A 26,371-nucleotide genomic window follows, 5' to 3' on the forward strand; every position below is an offset into this window, starting at 1 on the left:
CACTCCTGATGTAAATGAGCGTTTATTCTGCAAGATGAACTTGTCGGTTGTTTTACACATTCCCACCATGATTATTTTTCATATGGTTTGTGTAATATGAATTCTCTGCGTCTGCTGTTTGGTTGCAGTACCCCCCACCCCTCATTCCCCCCAGAGGAGAGGTCAACGCTGCAGACGCCTTTGACATCGGCTCCTTCGACGAGGAGGACACCAAGGGAATTAAGGTAAAACCAGTCACCGTGGGACCAAACTTTCCACTTATTCCACTTGGTGCTCAAGCCTGATGTCTTTGCTTCGGCTCAGTGGACTACTTTTTTTCAAGTGTACCCAAGATTGTGTCTTGCACTGAAAGAGCTGTATAAAATCAAAGAGCACTTGAGCTTGGATTTCATGCTTTAAAATCTGATGGAATTTTCCATTATGCTGTGAGGTTTTTAAATGTCTCCCTGTAGCCAGAATTTGACTTCCAGCAAAAAGTCTAGTCCACATTGCAACTTACTCTCGCTAAAACTGCCCATGTAGACAGAAAGAAACTGTCTGAATTGAATGTCATTGTCATCTTTATGTGTCTCTCTCAGCTGCTTGACAGTGATCAGGAGCTCTATAAGAACTTTCCTCTGGTGATCTCTGAGCGCTGGCAGCAGGAGGTGGCCGAGACTGTGTATGACGCTGTCAACTGCGACACAGATAAGAACGAGGCGCGCAAGCGGGCCAAAAACAAGCAGCAGGGCCATGAAGAAGGTAAAACACTGCACATTAGGGGTGTAACGGTACACAAAAATCACGGTTCGGTACGTACCTCGGTTTTAAAGTCACGGTTCGGTACGTTTTCGATACAGCAAAAAGAAAGAAATGCCAGAGAAATTTCCTATTTGTTAAAAGAAAAAATATTTTTAAATAACTGAGTTTTCCTACATCTTGAAACTTTCAGGTTTATAAATGGGGGTCATCTTTGAAGGATGAACAAATAATGTTTTGGTAATCACATTAAAAATAACATTTAAATATTTATTTATATATTATTTGAGTTTTGAAGTGCTGGAAAAAGATGTGTGAAGTACTTGAAAGCATTTCACTATTCCAGCCAAACTGGTTACAGTGAGTGTTACTATATTAAACCCATGGTGAATGTTGCTGGTCTGTGGACGTAAAGTATTACTAGTTCATTCACGGCACAATGTTTCTCCTGGTGTCCATGTCAGCGCTGTTTGATCTAATAGAGATCTACGGTTAATAATGGAGAAATGTGAATGCTTCTCACTAGATCTCGCAGCGATGTTATTACTTCAGTGGAGAACTCAAATGTTTTCTTCACTGGATCTCTCAGCACAGTGTCGCTTGATCTCGCGCTGCACAGATGTTGCTGGTCCGAACTGATAAACGGTCCGTGAAGCACAATATAATGAGTAGCGCAGTTTCGTTCCGCTTTCATTAGGTTTGCCATTTGATGTTGCGCAACGTTGTGGTGATCGCGCCAGCGCGGATTTTGTCTGCAGGAAAAATGGTCCAAGGAATCGTTCGGTTTGTATGCGTACCGAACCGGAAGCCTCGAACCGAAACGGTTCAATACGATTACATGTACCGTTACACCCCTACTGCACATTAGGATTTTTTTATTGTGACATTCATTTCTGTGCATTATCCCCCAAATTCTCATTTCCTTAATGTAAGATAGCTCATTAATAAAATGTTATTTTATATTATATTTATACACGATCATTCCATGTTTGGGGTCGATTTTTTTTGTTTTTGTAAGAAATCCCTTAAGCTCACCAAGGCTAAATTTATTTGATCAAATACAGTAAAAACTGTAATTTTGTGAAATATTACAAATAACTTTTCTATTTAAATATATTTTAAAATGTAATTTATTCCTGTGATCAAAGCTGAATTTTCAGCATCATTTCTCCAGTCTTCAGTGTCACATGATCCTTCAGAAATCATTCTAATATGATGATTTGCTGCTCAAGAAACATTTCTGATTATTGTCAGCGTTGTAAACAGTTGTGATGGTTAATATTTTTGTGGAAACCGTGATGCATTTTTTTTTTCTTTCATAATTCTTTGATGAATAGAAAGTTCAAAAGAACAGCGTTTATTTGAAATAGAAATATTTTGGAACATTTTTAAATGTCTTTTGTCAGTTTTGATTAATTTAATGCTGAAAAGAAGTATTAATTTCTTTCAAAAAAGTCTTTACTTTTTTATTCAATTTTATAAAATAACAAATATAAAAAATTATAAATATATTAATTATTAATATATAATAATAAAAAAATATAAAATAAAATATTTTCATATACACTTTCATATTTTTGTGACTAGTGTTTGTGTCATGACAATGTACACAGAACAGCTGGTTGCAAAATGCTGTTTGTAAACATACTGTTTGCTCTTATTCAGCAAACTCATTTTCTAACTTCTGAGAACTATAGCGGATTGTTTGGCAGTGGTTTCATGAAATTTTAATGAACAGCCACTCTAGGCGTCACATTGTCTGCAGCACTCGGTCATTTACCCAGGTTTTAAGGGGGTCCAAAAGATTGTTTTTTTGGTGGAAACTAGTTTGCATTAAATCATAAGCCGTATACGGAATTGACAAGCAGTAATTTCACACAGTGGTGCCGAGAGAAGAAAACGGCCTCTGCTATGGTAGTGCTACATTCTCCAGCATGAATTAAAGGCCCAGGTGACGTCAGCTAATCATCTTTCACTGGTCCAGTGTCAGTTCCACCAGCGACCTCGAGGACAGGCTTGAACCCTACGCACTTGTTAGCAGTGCTGGTGCCATGTGCTTCCCTCAAGGGAAAGACACAGCACCCATCACATGACTGTCTGTGTGATGGTCAGAAATAGATCTGAAAGAGCCCATGTAATTTAGCAAACACTGAATTAATCGCATGCGTCACGACCACAAGATACAAGCACAGGAGTTGTGAGAAGGAATTCAAATGGGTTAAACCTCAGTGAGAGTTAAGAGGAATAGGTGACCCAAAAATATAATTCACTTTCATGTCTTTCTAAATGTGACTTTCTTCTCCAGAACACAGCATTTTTATGAATATGAATGAGAAAATACCAAAATTTAAGTAAATACAGCTATTTGTAACAAGATGACGTTGAGTGTCCAACAATTGATCATTATGTAATTGCGAGTGCCTGTGCGTTGTGTTTGTGCAGACTACGCGCTGGGGAAGGACTGTATTATGCACGGCTACATGCTGAAGCTAGGAAACCCCTTCCTGACACAGTGGCAGCGGCGGTATTTCTACCTATTTCCCAACCGCGTTGAGTGGAGAGGCGAAGGAGAGTCTCGGGTAAGTGTTTTTGTGTGTTTTGTTTGTTTGAATCTGTATAAGGGGTTAATCGGCCATTTTTTGAGAATGAACATTGCCTGTGTGTCCCTGCGCTGTAGGAACATTGGACTAAAACTTTAAAAAAACGTAAATTCAAGGTGAGTCTGGTGCATTTTAGCTGATTCCCCCTCTCCTCTCATTTTTCATCATCTGTTTTAGACCAGGAATTATCATGATTTTCTTAAATATTCTGAAAAGGAGGGGAGGAGGAATCGCATCACTTTAAAGATTAGCTGATGCCCTGCGTAGTGCTCCATCCTACTGCGAAATTCCCATAGTGACGCAGGTTCACCTGCAGCCTGGGTGGTTAAGTGAAGCCGTGAAACATTGAGACGCCCACCTCTCCTTTTAATATCATCTGCTTCTTTCCACCGCTAAACCAATCCCTCAGTCTTTCCCATCCGGAGGAAGCGATTGCGTTTGCGCGCAGGTCTGTGTAATGCAGAAGTAGGTCACTGCAGATTCCCCGGGGCCAGAGAGTTTCTGCCCTGATCTGTAACTAAGATAAAGCAGTTTCCTGCATTTTTAACTTCCTGAGCTCCTGAATCTTCAATCTGAAGGGTAAATGCACTTCCTGTGGAATATACTGGAGATGAGATGCATGGAGATGGACAAAGAGGGAGGCCACTTACAAGTCAGATTTGGAAGCAGTGATGCTTATACTTGACTACATTGCAGTTGTTTTTGGTTTTAACTTTTAGAGAGGCAACCTGGCTTTAATTCATTCATTCATCTATTTGATTTGATTTTAAAGTGCTATATATTGTACATTTTGAACTTATGTCAGACTGATGTATTTTGCACTCATCCTGTTCCAAATGAAAATAGTTCATATTATTAATTATCAATTTAAAATTAAATTCACTGGATTATCCAAAAGTTGCTATTACAACATGGTAATCTAATATTTTAAATAAATTTGGTTCATACTGCCCAACCTTATTATATATATGTAATATTGGCTATATAGTTTGTATTCATATATACATATGACCCATGCTAGCAAAATGTTATTTTCACATTCCCTATTAGAAAACCTTCATAATGATGTATGTTGGAATCAGACAAAAAAAAAATGAATGAGCTGCACCTGTTTGAAGTCGATAGTCAGCAAAGTCAATTTTGAGAAAAATCGAAGTTTTCTGAAGGTTTCAAAACAAAATCACCTAGCAACCATACCTTAAAATCGATGGTAATAGCACCAAATTTGCCACACACCAAGTCATAAACAAATATCTATAGGAAAATATGTATATACTTTTTCCCCCCCATGATACCACAATTATTTGATTAACATTGAGACAGACAGCCCTATATATTAAGACCTACTGTATCGCACGGATCTAATATAAATGTTTTACATCAGATGTTTTCCCCAACATTTAACCAAACGTTAACTTAAGTCATAACAGATAATGTTTGCGTGAATACGCGCCAAGACCGATATTTTGAAATAGGCTACTGTAATTCTGTGTATATCGAGATTGCGCTCTGTCTGAGAGTCTTTGTGCGCACGTCACATTTCATTGGTTCAGACTCATGCCATCTAGAATTCGCTATGAATATTCACAAAGTTGGAATGCTTCGCTTTAAAACAATAACAAACTTGTGCTGATGGGAAGCACCAGTCGCAGAGAAGCGAGCAAAGAAATAAGACATTTTCATGGACAAAAAAAAGGTAATCCTCTCAGAAACGTACAAATAAAGATACTTTTAGGTATTTAATTACTATTTGGAGCATTGGGATTGCTAGACGAGGGCTTAATAAACAAATTTCTGTGAAAACATTGAATTTTTTTTTTACTTGTTTTGCCTGTAGCTCGTAATGAGCCTGTGTACATTCCGGCTCATTTTGCCAGCATGGCTCACATATATATTTTATCATAACACAAAAATAATCTGAACATCACTAGGTTTATGCTCTAATACAGTGTTATTTGAAAAATTATTTTCTATTCTGTCAAATTGATCAGTGAACAAAATGTTGTTTTAATTGTGTTTTTGAACTTATGATAATATTACACTAAATATTTAATTGACTGTATTATAAAAAAAAATATATAAAAAAAAATTAATATAAAGAAAACTTACATTTTTATAAAAATAATTATATTGTCTAATTTACTGTTACCATAATATAAAACTTTGGTCATTCTGCCTAACCTTAGTATTGAATTTTTTTCTTTTTCCATTACTTAAAAAAGATCACTGCATCCTTTGTTTTATGTTGTGATTTTTATAGTGGTGTTTGAAAATCATTTCCTATTCTGACAGCTGGAACGGTGAGCAAAAGGCTTCTTAGGGGGGAATAAGGTTTAGGTTTTCACATAGAAGCATATTTTAAATCAGGGTCCATAGAAACCAGACTGAATGCGGTTGTCATTTAATTAGAGGAAAAATGTTTGTACAGAAGTGAGATGTCTTCCATTATCCTTCGGTCGGATGGGACTCCGTTATCCGAGATCAGACGATTACGTGAGATGCTACGTCTGCAGCCTGTTGTACCAACACTGATGACTCATTTAGTACAAGAACAGCTTGTCACCCTCATAGCCTGAGACAACCTCTAGAAGTTCTACCTCAGTGCAAGTGACGCTGATAGATAGCATGTACCTGAAGAGTAGAATAAAATCCCACCCATGCAGAGCTAGTGGGTAGCATGGCGTGTTGCTCACAAACTCAGTAGGATAGTCTGTGAGAAGACTCTTAGAGGCATGCGCTAATTAGTCTTTCCTCCCTCCAGCAAAACCTGCTGACCATGGAGCAGATCGTGACTGTGGAGGAGACTCAGATCAAGGACAAAAAGTGCATCCTGCTGAGGATCAAAGGAGGGAAACAGTTTGTCCTGCAGTGCGAGGTAGGACACCTTCATGCTGTTCTCACTGTCTCATTGTGGGGTTTTCTCTTCTTCTTTTGTTCTTGTCTTATCTTGCTTCACTTTTATTGCTACCTATGCATTTGTACAAAACTATAGTAAGTAGTCTTATTATAAATCAATAGTATTAAATATCCAAATAAATCATACATTTTGTATTTAAATGTCATTTATGAGATGAAATAATGTAATTTATAATAATAATATACAATTAATAATACATTTTTACCTAGTGTAATATGTGACTGTTATATTACGGCCTTGTTTTTCTTAAAAAAGAGAAGCGAACTGGTTTCAGTCACAAAAATAGGGCTGAAAAAGTAAAGCACTGACTCTGTGGGCTTCTTATAAATGATATTAAATTAAAATATTTAATTGGATGTTGGACTGGATTATCTCCCCCCCCCCCCCCAATAAAAAGCTATTTCAGCATGATAATTTAATATTAAAACAAAACAACAGACATTTTTTCCATGATTTTTTTTTTGTAAAAACAATTATATTGTCTGATATACTGTTACCATAATATTAATCCTTGGTCATAATGCCCAACCTTTGTTTTTTTTCTTCCCCTTTTGCTCTTATATCGTCCTCTGTGGGCTTTCTTATATGTGAAAATATTAAATTATCCAGAAAAAATCAGTCTCTGTTGGCTTCCGTATGTACTGCTATGAACTTCTGTTCTAGGAAACGTTTCTTATCTCTTGAAGTTTTTGAGTCTGCTTTCTGCCGAGAATATTTTTTCCCATCAGCGCAGGATCAGAAGTGCATCCTAGTGTTGCGGAGCGGGCGTGTTTACGGATACGTGGTTTAATTTTTTTTGCAATCAAAAAGCATGTCTAATTAATTGAAATCATGTATTTTGAATCATTAAACAATACTTTTTTTTAAATTATATGAAAAAAAATGTCACACTAATTCTGTGTTGCGTTTTTTTCTGGAAATAAAATGAAGACATAAAACCCAAATTGTATCATTTATCATCAATTTTAATCATATGAAATTAAATAAACTTTTTGTCAAATAACTTGCTGCACAATGAGCTTTATTTTTCCTTAAAAATTTCATGATGATAATTTTTGATGATAATTTATTTGGATTAGTGTTAGTGTATTATTACATTGGGACATATCTAAATTCTAATGTACAACATTAATATATTTCTGTCAAGTTAAACCAAACTTTTATTTTGACGGGTTGCCGTGAAGACCTTTTGAAGTTTCTGTGTGTTTATGTCATCATGATAGTTTTTCTCAAATGAAGCGGTGAAATGATCACGAAGTGACTTTCAGAGTGGATCTAGAGCCTGGAGAGGAAGTTCATGCGTTTGTGTCTTCATATAGGCCAAAAAATAGCGCAAGCGTCACACGAAACTGCGCGTCCGCGGCACCATTCATTCTCACAGAACATGCAGGATTCGTATTTAAATAGTCTTTGTGTTTTAATATTCACACACACTAGTCTACATCGCGATTTGATTTCAAGTGTACTGAACTGCTTTCTATTTTTTCCTCATTTACAAATTCCGTGAAATTCCGCGTTATACACCAAATTCCTTTTTTTTTTACTGGATTTCGTCAGCATTTTAGGGGGGGGCGGGGGATCGTTTTGGGGGGGGGCGGGCCGGTATGAGGAAACACTGGTATGAGTTAGAACAGGGAGGGATTCATTTTTTTTTCTATAAACAGAAAAAAACACATCTAGGCACCAATACTTTTTGAATAAAATTTATAATTAACATCTCCCTTGACTGGCTTTTCGAATGTTGTCTGATTTTGCCTTATCTACAAAAGATGCATTTGTCCAAACTCGTGTTTTAAATATCCTTTGCATCCAGTGTGCCTAAAAATGCTGTCTAGGTAGCTTACTAGGGTTTTATCCATTAGTGTTCTTGCTTTGTTAAAATAATAAATCCGATTAGCAATTTATTTATAATGTTGTTCCTCTTCTCACAGAGTGACCCAGAGTTCGTACAGTGGAAGAAAGAACTCACCGAAGCATTCACAGAGGCCCAGAAGCTGCTGCGTCGTGCCCCCAAAGTCATCGGCAAGGGGCGAACTAACGTGGTGGAACTGTCCAAACCTCCGCTCACTCACCGCAACAGCAACGGCCTGTGAGCCGCCCACCTCCCGCCACCCTTGTCCACTGCTCCTCTCTATCCTTTTCATCAACACACACATGCACACGCTCTCACACCCTCTCCCAGCTAAACGCTTGTCCAGCACCATCAGGCTTCCCAACCGGCACAGTGAGCCGCCACATGGTCCATCTTGAAAGGTTCTGCTGGACTGCTGTTCCACAACTGTCCGTCAATCAAATGCACACACACACACACACACACACAGTTCCTTGGGGTTGGCGTCACTCCAGGATAATGCTCAAGAACAATCACTGATGTCAATGCTGCATCTGGGACCTTGTTTTGACCAGTGGTGCAGGCTGGGATACTGTGCCTCTGTTGTGAGCACGCCACTCTTGTTTCTTCTGTGAACCCCACATTCTTCATGCACACGCTGGCATGCTCGTATACAGGCAAAGATTAAGGCCTCTGCTGTAAGGGTCCCAAAAACCCACCCAATGTTCACTTGGAGCTTCTTTCCCAAGTGGCAGTGTGCTAGAGCCGGACAGTATCAGTACTTCTGCTGTGGGAGCCGGTGGATCCTTTTCGCCAAGGGAAACTAGAGCCATTCGGTCTGAGAGAGCTAATCAGATATAAACAATCTCAATAGACGATGGCTTGAACAATATTACTCCCATTGTCTTTTCATGTCCAAACGCCAAGGCCACCTCACTGACTGTGCAGTTCTTGAAGCGTATGCTTTGCACCACTTTCTGTCAACATTGTGGGTGCGTGGCATGCATGCAGTTTCATACTTGATGGACTCTGATTTGTGGACTGTTGTGGCACCCGACCCCTGTCCTGTACTTGTAAAGTACAAAAGTCTTCTACACTTCTGTAATACTCGCCGTCGGATTGAACAAGTGTAACAGCATGAGTTGCGAGTGTTGTGCACATCCAAGTTGTGCTCTTAGAGGACAACATACAGTGTATAAATTAGGGAGCTTTTTTTTTGGTGCTCGGCCCTTGTAAACACCAAATTCAGTTGGGTTGCTGCGTGCCCGTTCACGTGCATTAAATGCGTGTACTTGTGTGTGTACACGATGCAAAATGTAGGTGTTGTTGCTTTAAAGGATATGCCCATGTTGTCACCTGGAAGAATTGTTTTCTTTCACCTTGAATGTATTTTTTGTTTCTCTTTTCGTCTTTTTTGTTTGTTTGTTTTTCCGATGGTGGAGTGATTTACGCTGCTTGACACAATGGGAAGGAATGTGGCGGGATGTTTACGAGGACACGCCCCCTTCTTGAACCCAACCCCTCCCCCTTGAACTCACAGAAGTGCAAAAAGTGCCAATGAAATAAATGTTGACTAGAGACACCTGAGAATTCCTCGAGTCCAGGCCGCGTCACCTCGATCTCCCTGTAAACGGCTCCGAGAATAGTGTTGGAACCTGAACGCACAGGAATAAACTGAACTGCAGACCTCCAGTCGCTTGAACAGCTTCGGCGTACATAGACGCCAGTGGACGGTTGACGATGCATGATGTCTCGGTTAGAGGGACCACTTAGGAAGAAAGCAGCAGCAGCATCCCTGGAGTCTTTTATCTGACTGTATATACGAATCCTTTCTCTGTGCATCTACAGTATAATCTTCTTGACAATGTTTGCATATATGGCGAATCTCTGTCTCTGCCTGTCTGTGTTTGTCCCTATGTCTCAGCTTGGGGGTGGGCGGGTTCACATCTGTCAATCTGCGACACGCGCAAAGCTGAGGCTGAGAGAACTGCGTTCGCGCCTCTTTTAGGACCATCGGTGTAAAAGAGCGGAGAGTTGGATGACTTATCTCATAATGAGGTGCGAAGAGGTCTTCTGTCTGTCTGTGTGTTTAGTTATGCCGGCGCTTCTGAGGGTGAGACATGCAAAGCGGCATCACCATTATCCATTTACGGGCAGACACACTGTTATTCTGAACGAAGGTAGTACGCTCGCACTCACAGGTGTTCGGAAAGGTGGGCTGCTTGGATCGTGGAAGGAGAGACAACTTAAAACCATTTGTTGTGAGGCTTGATTTGAATATAGTTTAAGTTTTTATATTGTTTTGAATGTGACGCAAATGCAGATTTCTATAGATGACATATTTTTTTGAGCATGTTATGTGCATTTATTTTTGGTCTATTTTTCTTCTCTTTTTTTTTTTGGTTTGAATGGAAAAACAAGCACAGCTTAACAGGCATGAGATGATTTTAAAGAAGTGTTTTCTTCATGTATATTCAGGTTCTTTTTTTTCCATGCAGTAATTTTCTTTTTCTGTGACTCCTGTCTGTGCATTTCGAGTGATTTGCATGTGACGCTCTGCAAAAATTGCAGGGTTTTGGGGAGTCGACCAGTTTTTGTAGCCTTTAAGTGTCTGGGAGGTGCCATCCTGAGGATGTTTTAGTGCCCTTCAAGGGTTATATTTGCAAACCAAAATGGCTTGTTTTGAAATATTATCTCTGCACTTTTCCATCACGCTTCACGAGCTGATGAAAAAATAAATGTGCCAAACGACTGTAGAAGAATGTCCTTGAACCAATGAAAAGCTCATGCGTCGCTCGCTGTTTATTTTCGAAACTAAAATTGGTACGTTTTAACAGGCAAGTGTCGACGAGTTTGAGAAAGGGTACAAAAATGTGACCAAATTCAGGTGACGTGGAACCAGTGTGCCGCGGGGCGAACGATCCTACGTCATTGACGATACGCCTCAAAGCTACTGACCGGCGGCGGCCGGTACCGTGTTTTGAAACTGCTAGCCCGTTTCTCAAGAAGGGTGGCACCTCCGCCAGTCCTAAATATCCATGTTTTATTCAGGGGTTTTATATTTTATTTTAACGGTAGCTTTTCATTCACTTCGTCAGTGTTTGCTTAATTCAAGTGCTTGTGTGTCTGTTCCGTAGCGGTGAATTTGTCTGTGGGCGAACGCAGGTTTTGAAATGGAAGAGGGCGATAAATAGGAATAAAAAAAGAAAAACAAACTAACAAAAATCTAAGTATATATGTGTATATGAAATGAAAACAAATGAGCTTAGGTTTATTTAAAAGATTTTACGACGTAGACACAAAAATTGACTCGGGAAGGGATCGGGTTTGATGTGAGTTCAACTATTTGTGGTGAAGAATCAGCTCAGATCTTGCACATAAAAGTTTAGATATTGTACCTACAAGTTACAGATTATTATTTTTGTTTGTTTAATACAGGACTCTCTTGCTCTCTCTTTCATATTTATTGTCTGGTCGGGGAGCTAGTCCCTCTGTGCGTGGGTTTACCTAGGGCACGGAGCTGTCGAGTATCCGGGTTTACAGTCAACCGAAACTCTTTTTCATGTGCCACAAACAAACGCAAATACTACTGTCTGGGGTTATTACCATTTAAGGTTATGATGATGATGATGATAATGATGATGATGATTATAATAATTATTGATAATATTATTCAATGAATGATAATTGTTATTAAAAAAAATTCTTTTGTTTTTTGTTTTGTTTTTCAGAACAGCTAGGAACATGTGTGTTGGACTGCTTATAAAAACAGTTCAGAAATAAAAGCCCCTTTTTCGTGTTGCCGTGTCTGTTGTCTCCATGCTTTCGGGATTGATTCTGTTTATATCAGAACAAGGGCGCTGGTTCTTAAGCAGTCGATTTAAACGAACTTTTCAGTGCAAGATTTATAAACCGAAACCACAATTAGGCAACTTTCAGGGCATGTCAAAGCCATTTGGAGGAACTGCGGCCAGATCTCGGTGTGATTGAGCTGTGCATTAGTGTTCTGGAGTTAACAGTCCTCTCTTGGATGTCCTCCGTTATCCTGCAGCTATAATCAAAGCTCAAATCAATCTAAGGGTTCTTGAGGTTTACTATCCTCCTCCCCATATTGTAATATCCGTCCTCGTTTGCCTCTCTTATTGTGCCTCGGTGTAAAAGGGCTAAATAGTGTTTTTAACTGCACTGATTGAAACTGCGAGTCTAAATGTCATTAGATAAGAAAATAAAAATGCTGCTAGACTTGAGTCAGTTCTCCTCTCGAAAATGTTTTCCTTAAATTGTTTCTTTAAATGCTTTGTTTTTGTCCTCATGCAATTGCATTCAAAACTGACCCTTTTATTTATTTTTCTACATGCATTTGTAATCTTATTTTGTCATTTGCATGTATGCATTTGGCAGATTCTTTTATCCAAAGCGACTTGCATTGCATTCAAGGTATACATTTGATCAGTTCATGCATTCCCTGGAAATCAAACCCATGACCTTGATATCATCAGCGCAGTGCTGTACTGTTTGACCTCAAAATGTAAACAACTTGATGTGCTCATCAGTTTTTTTTTTTTACATCAATATGCCTTAAGATAAAGCAAGACCTTCCGTGTGAAATTGATTTAGCAGTTTAAAATGAAGTTTGCTAAAGATTAAATTTGTAATCTTGAGATCAAGAAGGATGTCTGAGATATTCCTCCATGCCGGCTTCATTCGACCCTTTCAAAAATCGTAATATCCATTTGCCTAGGGCGGTTCCTCCCTGTGACACGGTTCTGTTCTCTCTCTAATTCTCTCTGACACCCTCCTCCCACAGATCGCACCTCCCACCCCTTGCATCTCACAGCTGAGTCTGTCTGTCAAATCACACCGCCAGACATTAGGAAGCCTGCGGACTGTTGACTTGTTCTTTTTCTAGCTGTTGCCAAGACTGTGTTTTCACACGTTTATTTTTCAACAAATATCCAGGTGCACTTTTTATCCTAAAACGTCTAGAGGAAATGGGGTTATTCTGAACATCTGACCTGGCCTAGCAAAGTCCCTGCTAAACTGTTACGAAGTATTGGCGCCAAATGAATCGACCATGTTTTGAAATCATCTGTATCATACGATTCCAATATCGAAATCATGTCCAGCTTCTCCCCGTTTACAGCACTCTTCCTGTGTCAAAGTGTTTCCCAAACAGGGTAGTATGTCCCACCTCCTCTTGCTGCGGGATATTTATAGGCAAGTCTTGTGTTAACTCAGCTGCCATGCTTATCCGTGTGTGTGTGTGTGTGTGAGTGAATGTCCATGCCACTCTATTTCAGATTGTAGCTTCACCCTCTCAGTGACAGTGAGACTGTGTGCCTTGCTTTTGGCCTCTTCATTTTTTTTACTGAAGTTTCACACATACAATACTTTTATTGGATGTATTTTTTTCCATAGAGGAAGCCATCACAAGGTATGCCTGTTGTTTTTTCTTATTGACACCCAAATGTATCTGTTTCTTTTGTAGATAGCGTGATTTATTTATAGATCCCAGACTCTGACAGATATCCAGGTCCTGTATGGCTGGTCTAGCCGGCTGGTGTTCTCCTAATGAAATTAGGGACGTTTGGCTTTTACGTCTAGGCCCAGAAGTTGAGTGCTTTGTTCTGGTTGAGAAATTAAAGGCCTTCTGTTTGGATCGACGGGATACTCTGTGACTAAACGCGGAGCTGACTCAAGCTGAAATCTGAGCTTTGCCTCCCAGGATCATTTTCAGCCTCTGACTAATTTGTTTTGTCGTTAGCCGTGTAATGTCGAAGTGGATGACAAGATGTCGAGGTTTGGCAGAGTTTGATATGTTTGCATGCAATGTCATGATCCTGTGACCTAAGCTTCACATGAATCAGTGTTTTTTTGTGCATTTGCCTTGAATTGATTTGCAGTAAACAAGTGAGCAACCATTTGTCTTCTGGAAGAAGCAGTTCTTTAAAAAAAGGTACATGGGTCTTTTATAAATACCAGGGTATTCAATGATTACCATATTCCATGATACGCCAAGCTACTTATATTACCATACTGTTGGTCCAAAAATCATGCTATTTCTGTGGTACCAAGGTCAGAAATTAATCAAATGCTCTGGAATTCAAAATGTTATATATATATATATACACTCACCGGCCACTTTATTAGGTACACCTGTCCAACTGCTCGTTAACACTTAATTTCTAAGCAGCCAATCACATGGCGGCAACTCAGTGCATTTAGGCATGTAGACATGGTCAAGACAATCTCCTGCAGTTCAAACCGAGCATCAGTATGGGGAAGAAAGTTGATTTGAGTGACTTTGAACGTGGCATGATTGTTGGTGCCAGAAGGGCTGGTCTGAGTATTTCAGAAACGGCTAATCTACTGGGATTTTCACGCACAACCATCTCTAGGGTTTACAGAGAATGGTCCGAAAAAGAAAAAACATCCAGTGAGCGGCAGTTCTGTGGGCGGAAATGCCTTGTTGATGCCAGAGGTCAGAGGAGAATGGCCAGACTGGTTCGAGCTGATAGAAGGGCAACAGTGACTGAAATAACCACTCGTTACAACCGAGGTATGCAGCAAAGCATTTGTGAAGCCACAACACGCACAACCTTGAGGCGGATGGGCTACAACAGCAGAAGACCCCACCGGGTACCACTCATCTCCACTACAAATAGGAAAAAGAGGCTACAATTTGCAAGAGCTCACCAAAATTGAACAGTTGAAGACTGGAAAAATGTTGCCTGGTCTGATGAGTCTCGATTTCTGTTGAGACATTCAGATGTTAGAGTCAGAATTTGCAGACTGATCTCATGAAATGGCGTATGTATGACACGCCAATTCGTATTTCCATTTTTGGCGTGCTATCAACACGCATAATCACTTTTCAGCGTGTTTATCAACGCCTTTGACTTAACGTTATATTACTGTATTATGTATATATAAATATATGACCTACCCCAACCCCGTCCCTAAACCTACCCGTCACTGGGGTTAATACCATTTATGAGTCTTCTCCTACCATCCTAGGAAAAGAAATATCGCTCCACAGATGTAGATATAGATTTTGCTTCGTTTCGCTCGGACATTTAACGGCGTACACATACACGCGGAATCACTCGGACATTTAATGGCGTAGACATACACGCAAAAGATTTCGGCGTGGACATACACGCGGATAGCTGAAAATGCGTATAGATAACACGCCACTTGAATTGAAAGTGGCGTGTATGTTTACGCAAAGTCATGATGTCATGTTGGAATTTGGCGTAAACAGAATGAGAACATGGATCCATCATGCCTTGTTACCACTGTGCAGGCTGGTGGTGGTGGTGTAATGGTGTGGGGGATGTTTTCATGCAAACATCACCATGTACCCATCCTCTGATGGCTACTTCCACCATGTCACAAAGCTCTAATCATTTCAAATTGGTTTCTTGAACATGACAATGAGTTCACTGTACTAAAATGGCCTCCACAGTCACCAGATCTCAACCCAATAGAGCATCTTTGGGATGTGGTGGAACGGGAGATTCGCATCATGGATGTGCAGCCGACAAATCTGCGGCAACTGTGTGATGCCATCATGTCAATATGGACCAAACTCCCTGAGGAATGCTTCCAGCACCTTGTTGAATCTATGCCACGAAGAATTGAGGCAGTTCTGAAGGCAAAAGGGGGTCCAACCCATTACTAGCATGGGGTACCTAATAAAGTGGCCGGTGAGTGTATATATATATATATATCAGTACAACATTTGAAGTGGATCAAAACGTTTCATCAAAGTTATACATGAATTTTGAACAATACCCGTTCTTGTCTTATAGGACAACTTTGATGAACTTTTTTGATCCACTTCAAATGTTGGCTACTGTATATATACAGTTTTTACTATTCTAGACCTAATTGTATATTTCATGTAAAAACAAAAACATGAGTTTCAGTTATATAGATTGAGAATTGGTCAATGAATGGGTTAAAATGAGGCATAAAAGGTTGGCAGTATTTTCAAAATGGTTCGAAAAAATATACATGAAACATCCTAAGTTAATTTCTGGTGCCTTTTATGATGTATATTAGAAATTATATGGCAAGCAGTTCATTTACTTTTTTATTCCTTTTTTAAACAAAACTGCACACAAGGCTATCAGCTTCGATTTTTGTTTTTATTATTATAATTTATTATATATTTTGTGTATGTGAACACAGTATTTTGTTTGATTTTACAAGTAATATAAATTTTGGTCATCATATGATTTAAATATAAAATTAATTTAAGTATCCGCTATTTATATTGGTAAATCCCTCGGAGCTGTTTGGTTTGTCAAAAGTGGTAATACTGATTTTTCAGAAATGTAAATGCTTAAACAAGACCTTACATGAACAAAGTGAAACAGATTTTTAAAATGAAAAACTGCTGGCTGAACGTTGACTGTAATGAACCACAGATCTGTGCTGTTTCCAGTCAATTCCTGCCATTTGGCCTTCATTAGAGCCGGCTTCTGGGTTTGTTTTCATCATTTGTTTGTGCTGTTGGAGCGGGAGGTCTGCATTTATCATGGAGCGAATGCTTCACTGAAGACTGTAGAAGAACATAATCTCTTTCATTTAGTATGTTATTGCCTGAACAAGCTCAGCTGGATTTATCATCATCAACTACAGCCTAATTCTTGATATTTGCCTGTGCATGCACACTGCCTTGATACCAGGCTGTTTTGGGTGGTTGCCAGGGTGTTGCTATGCAGTTGCTAGTGTTTTTGGTGGTTTCTAAGGCAGTGCAAGGACATTACCCCTACCCCAAATCAATATGATATTTAGTTTCCTAAATATGACTCTCTCCCTTAATGCTTTCATTCTCTCCTGCTTTATAACGTTCTGCCTGAACTGTCGGTGAACGAGCACATAGGGAGAACTATTGTTTCATTTGAACTAAAGTGATGTACAGTAATAAACAAACCTCTCAGGGCAGCAAATGAAGATGTTTTTGATTTGCTAGCTAATTTGTTTCACCAGTTTCCCTAAATTCTGGATTTTAAGAAACCATGTTTATTCAGTTCACATAATCTCATCTCACATAATGTATATGCAAATAATATTATACTACAGGGCATTTGAATGCTTGAATCTGATTGGTTGGTGAAAGTTCTAAAGTGTGCAGTTATTTTCAGGGAAACACACGGCTAAAGTAGTTCCAGCCAGGCCGTGACAGCATTACAGTTCCATATCACTTCGCCAAAATGATTTCAGTTATTTCAAAGGTCCTTACAGCCTACAACAGCAAAAGAACCAACATTTATTGAAATATTTTTGTAATAATGAAATGTCACACAAATTTCAGATTTAAAGAAAACTTCTATTTAGAGGAAATATAATAAGAATGTTATCCAAAACATTTATATTTTTAGTTATTAATGATATTTATAGAATATCACAAACAATGCAAAATAATATTTAATACAATATTTATTATTAATATATATATATATAGAAAATATGTTACATTACAAATTTATTTTGAGATTAAATATGACCCAGACCTTTCTTTGAGATATTTCAGTGATATTTTCTGTCTCTTTCTCCCTTGCCAGGTCCACAGTGTCACTGTTTCCATTGTTTTGCTCCACTTTGTCGTCCTCAGCATCACACCTGGCTGAGATCTCCCTGCCTTCACCCCTCGTCCCGTCATGGCGCTCTCCTCACGCTTAAAACTCTGGGAACAGAAGGGAGGTGCAGGACGGCTGCATGCCATGTTGTTCAGCAACTAACCCGCACAAGTTCAACAATTAATCACTTTCCTTTTGTGGATGCTTGTAGTCTGTTTTCAGTCTCACCCATACCACCCACTGACATTCATTTTATAATGAGTGTCAAAATGCTGTCTGTGTCTCTTTAAGACTCTGTATTTTCAATCTAACAACAATGGTATCATAAATGTAGCTTCTTTACCTCAAATCACACACACACACACACACACATAAAAAAATAACTATTTTCAGGCAAGTCCTACTAATCCATGTCCTGGGTTAATATATATATATAAAAAGATAGTGCTATATCCACAATTAACTCCTACTCATCAAGTTAGGCCCGTTTGCTAGCATTATCTTCTTTTTCATTTGGGTGGCTATATATACGCATTTAAAAAAAAAAATTGGCCAAAATATTTGTAGAATTTGTAAACATCAATGCTTAAGAAAATATATTTTTCACATTTAAAATATGTTTCGTTTAACCGTTCAAATGGTAAAATATATATTTAAGAAAATTTTTGATAAGGGCCAAGACATTTTTCTATCTTTGAAATACACTTTTGGGTAATGCAAAATATATGAGACGGATGGATAGATATACAGATGGACGGATAGATAGCACACAGGTACGATGTGTTAAAGAGCGCTTAATCTGGAAAGCATCTTAGAAAAAGCCATTTTACATGCATTCTAAATCATAAACATCTTAAAGACATTTTCTTAATGTCTATTTAACATCTTACAGGAAATATTGCAGAACAGTAAACACTAAAAAACTATATTCTGCAGATGAAAATGCAAACATCAATTAGACGTCTCTGTGCTGTGTGTGTGCTATCAGCGTAGATAGCTGTCTGACTGCATTCATTTTTATTGTCATTTTAGTGTCCAACACCAAATAATTCATTAATATTTCATAACAGTTTTAAGTAGGCTTTAATTCTCACAGTGTGACCCTTGTTGCTGCTGTTGGTCTCTATGGTGGTCCGCTCCCTATGGTTCGCTAAGATGACAGTATTCTTAGCATCGGTGATGTTTTGTGGTATATTTAAGGTTTTAGCTCTATTGAATCTGTCATTAGGTCTTTAATATTCTAAAACGCATCTAAATTACTTTTCCAGCTGTGCTTGTCTGCCACGTGTATGTAATTATACTGTAGCATACATGCTAAAGCTATCTTTTTCACAGGCAGTTTTAGCTAGTTGGTATTGCAGACTGAACTATTTCCACTGGCTAGCTTTCATGATGTGCAGTTATTTTATACACTATATAGTGTTACGGCTCTGTTGGTCTTCTAAAAGCCACCTACTGCCCTCAGCTAACATTTAGCAGCTCACCATGTGTTTAATATCACTGTATGTGCTGCTAATAGTGTGTCGAGGGAAGCAGTGGAAACTGTCAGAACGTTTGTGGGACGATACTAATATTGTCTTTAGAGTTCACCCACATAAAATTTACCGTGGTTTTACAATAGTAGCCTACAACAACCTCTAGTAATTAGGCCTACGGTATTTTGGTTAAAGATTCATGATAAATAGTCATGCTAATATTATGGGAGTAAGAGCATAATTTCACAAAGATTCACAATATGTTGTAGTAGCCGCCTACATTTGCTAAATTTTTAAGCTATAAATTGTTTCATAGCAAATAGCATTGTTAAACGTTATATTCATTTGACCTCTGTTTACTATGGTCTTATACAAATACCATATTCATATTTACTATGCATAAACTATGGTAAATTTGAAATGAGGTATGTATCTATAGCTTGTTAGCAAAAGTAAGCTAGCAAGCTAAATACTGAGCTTTAGCAAGTTAGCATGCTGGATAAGGGAAGGTTTGTGTTTCAACTATTTTCCCCAACAAAAAAGTGCTATGGTATTATTACCATGTTTGTTTGGGCATGACTCTTAATACCACTGTAAATTAAAACTTACATTGATAATAATCATACATTACCATGGTATTTAAATGATTGTTGTTAATATATTAAAATATTAGGGTATTACCATTTAACAACATCAGTTTACTATGGTGTTTTCTGGATAAAAATATTAAATATCTAAATAATGCATTTACGTAAAGTTATATTTTTTTTACTCATTTGCATTTTTTTTGCATACATCATTACATTTGGGTTTTAATAATACAATAAGACAAAGTATTAAAATATTTTTAAATATATAAAACATCCTTAACACATGCATATGCACAAACCTCGAAATGGCTAAATATATTAGAAAATTTACTTCAAGGGTAAAGAAAATACATTTACAATCTTAAATACAAAATTAATTGTTTATTGTTTATTTACATTGGAAATGCATTTAAAAAATAGCTGCATTTATGAGAAAATAAAATACGAGTAAACTTGTCGAAAAAATATATTTATATAAATATATTTCAACATCTATATTAGCAACATATTTTTGGCCATTTTTGTAATATTTTAAAATATTTAACTGATCTTTTTTGAACATTTTTGAAAGGGAAAATAATCCAAACAAACTCTTTTTATTTTGTATTTGATTATCAGATAAAAATATAAAACATGCTTAAAACAACATGCATTCACTTGCATGTAAATTGACAAAATGTTAAAGGGGTGGTGTAATGCCCTTTTCACAAGATGTAAAATAAGTCTTTGATGTCCCCAGAGTGTGTATGTGAAGTCTTAGCTCAAAATACCCCACAGATATTTTTATATAGCATGTAGAAATTGTCACTTTTTGAGGGTGAGCAAAAACGCACTGTTTTGTGTCTGTCCCTTTAAATGCAAATGAACTGCTGCTCCCCGCACAGAGGGCGGAGCTTCAAGAGCTCGTGTCCTTTTACCTCACACCGACAGGCGACATGCACTGACAATTTCACAAACTTTTAGCCTTTTATGTTCAAACCAAAATCAGACAATGATGGAGAGACTCAAGAAGAAGTGACAACATGTAGAAGCAACAGGACTGAATGGTTAGTTGGTGAATTTATGTAGCTTACGTGTAGTTATCTTCTAGTCACTGATTAGCATATTCTGTCTTGATAATCTATAAATTACGTTCCTGTGGGCGGGGTTTATGTCAATTTTAGGATTCATGATATCACTAACCTGGGAGGAATGTCGTGTATTCCCTACCAACCGTTTGTTGTAGTCCTTAAAAAGAAATTTCTTTAAAAGCAAATATCTCCCTTTGCTGTGAACTTTGAGCGTTGTAACTTTGCAGATGTTGTTTATGCTCAAACAGCAACATTACACACTAACTAAAGTTAGAAAAGTGAAATCATAATCAACCACCCCTTTAAGAAAATGCATGTTTGCAGTGGGAATGTTACCTTCTAACCATTTTTCATGTGATTTGTGACAGTCAGTTAGACGTGGACTGTTTGTTGAAATGGAGTTCATGACGTGAGCTCCTTTATTCCCCATCTGTGAACAGATCAAGGAGGAGAAGAAGACACCAGAAGCCGTCGCCACACAGCCTCCTCCTCCTCTACCGGGAGGATTCCTCAAACAGCTGGTGAGGGAGACCGAGAAAGAGACACGCCACAAAGAGCCAGAGCTTAAAGAGGAGAAGGCGGTGAGATCACACTTCAATGGGTGGGAATCTGCTGGAAAAACCCAAGTGATGTTCACTGCAGAGCCAAATGACATCCAGCCCTCCCTCTCTGGACGTCATGGGTGGAGCTTGACATAGTCCAGCTCCACCTCTAATGGGTGGAGGGATAGAGTTTAGGGTGGGGTTAGACCTTCTAGCTCCACCCATTACAAATTACATCTAGAGAGGAGGAGCAGGACTTCACACTCCACCCATGGCTCTGCAGTGAGCAGCCTCTCGAGAAACCAGGTTATACGGTTTATTATGGTCAAGTTGGTTTGTAAACAAGGAACCTGGTGATTCTTTGTAACTGCTATTTTACTTCTCATTTTCCAAAAATTAAGAATTCTGTTATAATTTACTCTCCCTCATGTTGTTCCAAACCTGTATGAGTTTCTTTCTTCTACTGAACACAAAAGAAGACATTTTAAAGAATGTTTGTAACCAAGACAGTTGGCAGCATCCATTGACTTCCATAGTATTTCTTTTTCCTGCACTGGAAGTCAATGGCTACCATCAACTATCTGGTTACCAACATTCTTCAAAATATCTTCTTTTGTGTTAAACGGAAACTCATACAAGTGTGAAACAATATGAGGGCGAGTAAATGATGACAGAAATCTTCATTTTTGGGTGAACTGTCCCTTTAAGGTTAAAGTTCAGAATATTTGTATTCCCAAAACATGTAAGAATGTTCTTATTTTTTTTCTTAAGATAGTTCTAAAGACAAAACTTGCATAATTTGAATTCCTGAATGTTCTTCATAATCATCGTCGTCAGCCTCGTAAATTTAGAATAACCTCCAACTTGACACCAATGATTGATAATGTAAACAATGATCTGTTATTAATTGTGAGTGAAGTAACTTTTTGCTAAATTTGAAATTCAGTAACATCTCTACAAAACATACTATTTGACACCGTTTAGCACAAAATAACTTTATAACACACAGCATATTAAAAAATGCCATGTCAAGTAAATACTGTGCACACTTATTATGATTATTACGGTAATCTGCAGGCAGCCCAAAAAGGCTCTTTTCATATCATTCACTTAGGAACCTTCTTATAAACTTAGAATTTATCTTAAGAAATGTCTTAACGTCTTTCCTAAGAAGACTTTCATGAATCCAGCTTCAGGTTCTTTCAAACATGTGATGCCACTAACCTGGCAAAACTTTTAGCATTTATTAACTCAACGTTATCAGCTGGTTTTCATTGGGTTTCCCAGCAGGGGATGGTCTTGTTGTCATAAGAGTATGACTTACACCAGTCTCCATGTGGTTTTTAATGCTCCTTACAGCCCAGTAAACTCAGCGACAACCTGGTCCAGAATTTCTTACTTCCCGACCAAACTCCACCGATACTGGAAGCGGAGATGGCACTTCGAGCAGAGCAGCTGGTGAACGGAGAACGGGGCCGCCACACCAATCTGACAGAGAAGAAAACCTCCTCTCCCAGGAGGATAATGTCTCCGGAAAACCCAAGAAGTCTGAGACACGACTCAAAGTCCACCACTCCAGAGATCAACGGGCAGGCGCCCAGCTCAGACAAAGCCAAATCTCCAGGTCCACCAATAGAAAAAGAAGTGAAGAAGGAAGAAGTAAAGGTACAACAGGAAGTTAAACCGCTGAAACAGGAAGTGAAAGAGGTGAGGCAAGAGCCCGAGGGTCAACTCACTGTAACCCGTATAAGAGAGGAGCCCAAGGTGCCAGTGGTAGGTATAACCAGTGTTGCTTCACGATGCATTTATGTCATTTTTATACAGAAAGTAGATTGATTTTGTCCATCAGGAATTTATTATATTATGAGATCAACGATAATCACTTCAGTTGTTATTAATATTTTTCGATTATTGTTGTTACTGTTATTACATTAACATTAACTCACTGTAAAAAATAAAATAAAAAGATTCAACTTAAAGTAAGTGTTCGTGCTGACTTAAAAATATTGTTTTACAATTTTAAGTTGTCAACTCAAATATCCAAGTTGTCACTTAGTACAACTTCACATTTCACGTTGACTGAACTTAAAATTTAAAGGCTGCACGAACACTTTCTTTTTTAAGTTGAATTTTTTTTTACAGTGCATTAAATTATTCTATTAACAAATGGCTAGTTTTTAGCATTGTTATATTTGAAGTGTTATTTTAGGGTTATTTATTTACTATTTTAGTATTTATTAATGATATTTGTATAATTTATTATAAATGCGATATTTTTATTAATATGTTATAGTATTTTTTAAAAGATTTTATTTAGCTTTAATTTTTATTTTATTTAAAAAAATGTTTTATATATATATTTTATTATTATTATTTATATTTTATTGTTATTTTAGTATTATTTAGTATTTTATTCATATGAAGTACTATTTTAATTTTAGTACATCAACTTCAACTTGTTTATTTCAGTTAGTAACCAAGGCAACATTTTTTAAGCTCAAGTTTTTCCTCTAATAATTAATTTTCGTTTTATTTCAATGACCAAAAATGATTTTTTAATAGTTTTAATTTGAGTTTTAGTTAGCAATAACAGCACTGGAATGTAGAAAGGTTGTTTTAGGTCTGCTACACTGTATTTGTGGCCTAATTCTCTGTTCCTCTTTCTCTCTGCAGAGGGATGTGTGGTATGAAGCTGGGAAGGTGTGGTACGCTCACAAAGATGGATATACACTCGGTTAGTCGCCTCTTATACCTGAGCTTCAGTGTTCACCTTACATTAAGAGAATAAGTTGTGTTGTTGATGCATCGACTGGTATTTTTAGTAGTTGTTTAGGTTTATCACTCCTGAATTGTATGTCTGAAGGCTAGAACAGCTCTCCAGTCCTGTGGTGTTAAGTTACTGGTTATGAATAGCATGTTGTCTTAGAGGATGCTATATTTACATGTGGTCTTAGTGCAAAAACAATGAACTCTTGGAAGGTCCCAAAATCAATATGTAAAAGCCGCCCCATTTCCCTATTTTAGCTTAATATTGCTTAATTCACATCTCTTGTGTTGCAAGATTCTCCTCTTTGCATGAAACATAAACTCTACTCTGTAAATTGTGGCGTGTTGCTAGCAGGCTAATCTTCTTCCTTCCTGCTCAGTTTAGTGATGAATGGGTTTAGTGTTGTTATCTTATCAAGCCTTGTTAAATCTACGCGCCGAAACTGCCATCATGTTATAAGATTCAAAGATTAGCTACCGCAAAAAAAACACACACACACACACACACACACAGTACTGCATCTTCATGAACCCAAATCTGTCAAGCTCCTAAAAGAACAACAAAAGCACAATTTAAAAAAATCCATACGATTTGTTGTGTCAGTAAAATGTGCTTTCAAAGTGTCAATGTGGCATGTTTCAATATGTGGATGCAGCGGAAGGGAAGATTTTCTGTTAAATTGTTAACAAATGTCCTGTTTGTTGTTCCCCACTGAGTAGAAATCTGATCTATGCCCTGTATACAATTGACATTGATTTGCGTTGAGTATTAGTCACCTTTGACCCCTGACTCACAGTCACTCAGCTGAAGCCGGACGAGGGCACACCGGATCTCCCTGACGGCAGGGTGAGGGTTCGACTGGCCTCAGACGGGTCCCTCCGTGAGGTTACCCAGTATGAGATCGAACAGGTGAACTTTATTCACTGCTGCTATTTATTGAAGCCAATTTCCAATAAATGAAAAAAAAAAAATCATGCTTTTGTAAATCATGATTATGACATATTGGCATACAGTAGTTAGTTAGTTTCAACATTATCTCATTTCGATTTATGTCATAGCATGTCATAATTTCAACCTTTTATGTCATAGTTGACTGAAGAATGTTGACCTGTTTATTTTATTTTAATGTCATAATTGACTGTTTAAGCATAATTTAAATTCAGTATGTCATAATGTCAGCTTTTTATGTCATAACTATGACTTAGTATGTCATATTTTCACCTTTTATGTCATAGTTGAAATTAAGTCATAATTTAGTATGTCATACTAAAGTATGTCATAATTTAGTTTTTTTATCTCATAATTATGTAATACTCTTTCATCATTGAATTATGTCAGAACTTTTTTACTTTTTTAATGTCATAATTGTCATAATTTTGACTTTTTGTCAAGAATTTGACCTTTCATCACATAAATATGACTGGTATTCATAATTTTGACACTTCATGTCATAAATATGACTTTGTATGTCATAATTTCAATATTTCAACTCATAATTTACTTAGTTATGAGGCAAGTCATAATTATGAGATAAAAAATAGGACATACTGACTTTATCAACTTTATCTCATAATTGAACATCAAAGACAGCATTTTTTTTTTTATTAAAGGCATTCATAATTTCAATTTAGTTTGTCATGAAGTCAACTTTTCATCTCATAATAGACTTAAGTCATAACTTTGACTTAGTATATCAAATTCAACTTAGTCTTTTTATGTCATAATTGACAAGTCAGAACCTGAAAAAAAAGTAAAAGAAATTCATACACGTTTGGAACAACTTGAGGGTGAGTAAATGATGACAGAATTCTCATTTTTTGGGTGAACTATCCCTTTAAGAATTTCATAAATTCTTTTTATTTCATAATTCTGACATAGTATGTCAGAATTATGACATTTCATGTCATAATTTTGACTTTCAATCTCATAAATATGACTTTTAATGTCATAATTTCGACAACCGTCTGGATGTACTCATATGATATGCATGACCAGTGCTGACATCTTTCGGTGGTTGTGTACAGCTGAACCCTCCTGAGCTGGACCTGAGTGAAGACTTGAGCGAGCTTGTGAACATGAACGAGTCGAGCGCCCTTCACACTTTGACCAGTCGAGCTAAAGGATATTTACCCCTGACCCACGCTGGGCCCAATCTACTGGCCCTGTGGCCTCCTCTGTCCTCGCCAGCCAAGGTGAGGCCCGTGTAGCTACAAAACTGGCTATGTCGCCTGTATGATTACACATGTAGCTT

General features: G+C 37.7%; 2 protein-coding genes across 4 annotated transcripts in view; both read left to right on the forward strand.

Annotated features, from left to right (window-relative positions):
- Positions 1-11,887, forward strand: part of grk3 (G protein-coupled receptor kinase 3) — an 80,091-nt gene extending 68,204 nt beyond the window's left edge. The window contains exons 17-21 of the mRNA XM_056261440.1: positions 129-224; positions 579-741; positions 3,181-3,317; positions 6,100-6,213; positions 8,187-11,887. Coding sequence (XP_056117415.1) covers positions 129-224; positions 579-741; positions 3,181-3,317; positions 6,100-6,213; positions 8,187-8,348 — 672 coding nt within the window. The 3' untranslated portion in view covers positions 8,349-11,887. The remainder of the gene's footprint in view (positions 1-128; positions 225-578; positions 742-3,180; positions 3,318-6,099; positions 6,214-8,186) is intronic.
- Positions 11,888-13,363: 1,476 nt separating this feature from the next.
- Positions 13,364-26,371, forward strand: part of LOC130094906 (unconventional myosin-XVIIIb-like) — a 53,648-nt gene continuing 40,640 nt past the window's right edge. For 2 of the 3 annotated variants that reach the window (XM_056261437.1, XM_056261439.1), the window contains exons 1-7: positions 13,364-13,520; positions 17,662-17,794; positions 21,250-21,392; positions 22,713-23,126; positions 24,027-24,087; positions 24,917-25,029; positions 26,145-26,312. In XM_056261437.1, coding sequence (XP_056117412.1) covers positions 17,758-17,794; positions 21,250-21,392; positions 22,713-23,126; positions 24,027-24,087; positions 24,917-25,029; positions 26,145-26,312 — 936 coding nt within the window. In that variant the 5' untranslated portion in view covers positions 13,364-13,520; positions 17,662-17,757. Of the gene's footprint in view, positions 13,521-17,661; positions 17,795-20,724; positions 20,788-21,249; positions 21,393-22,712; positions 23,127-24,026; positions 24,088-24,916; positions 25,030-26,144; positions 26,313-26,371 lie in introns of those variants that run through there. The other variant, XM_056261438.1, reaches the window with a different exon arrangement.

The sequence above is a fragment of the Rhinichthys klamathensis genome, unplaced genomic scaffold, assembly GCF_029890125.1.
Source record: "Rhinichthys klamathensis goyatoka isolate OS25496 unplaced genomic scaffold, OSU_Roscu_1.1 h1tg000183l_1, whole genome shotgun sequence".
NCBI lineage: Eukaryota > Metazoa > Chordata > Actinopteri > Cypriniformes > Leuciscidae > Rhinichthys > Rhinichthys klamathensis.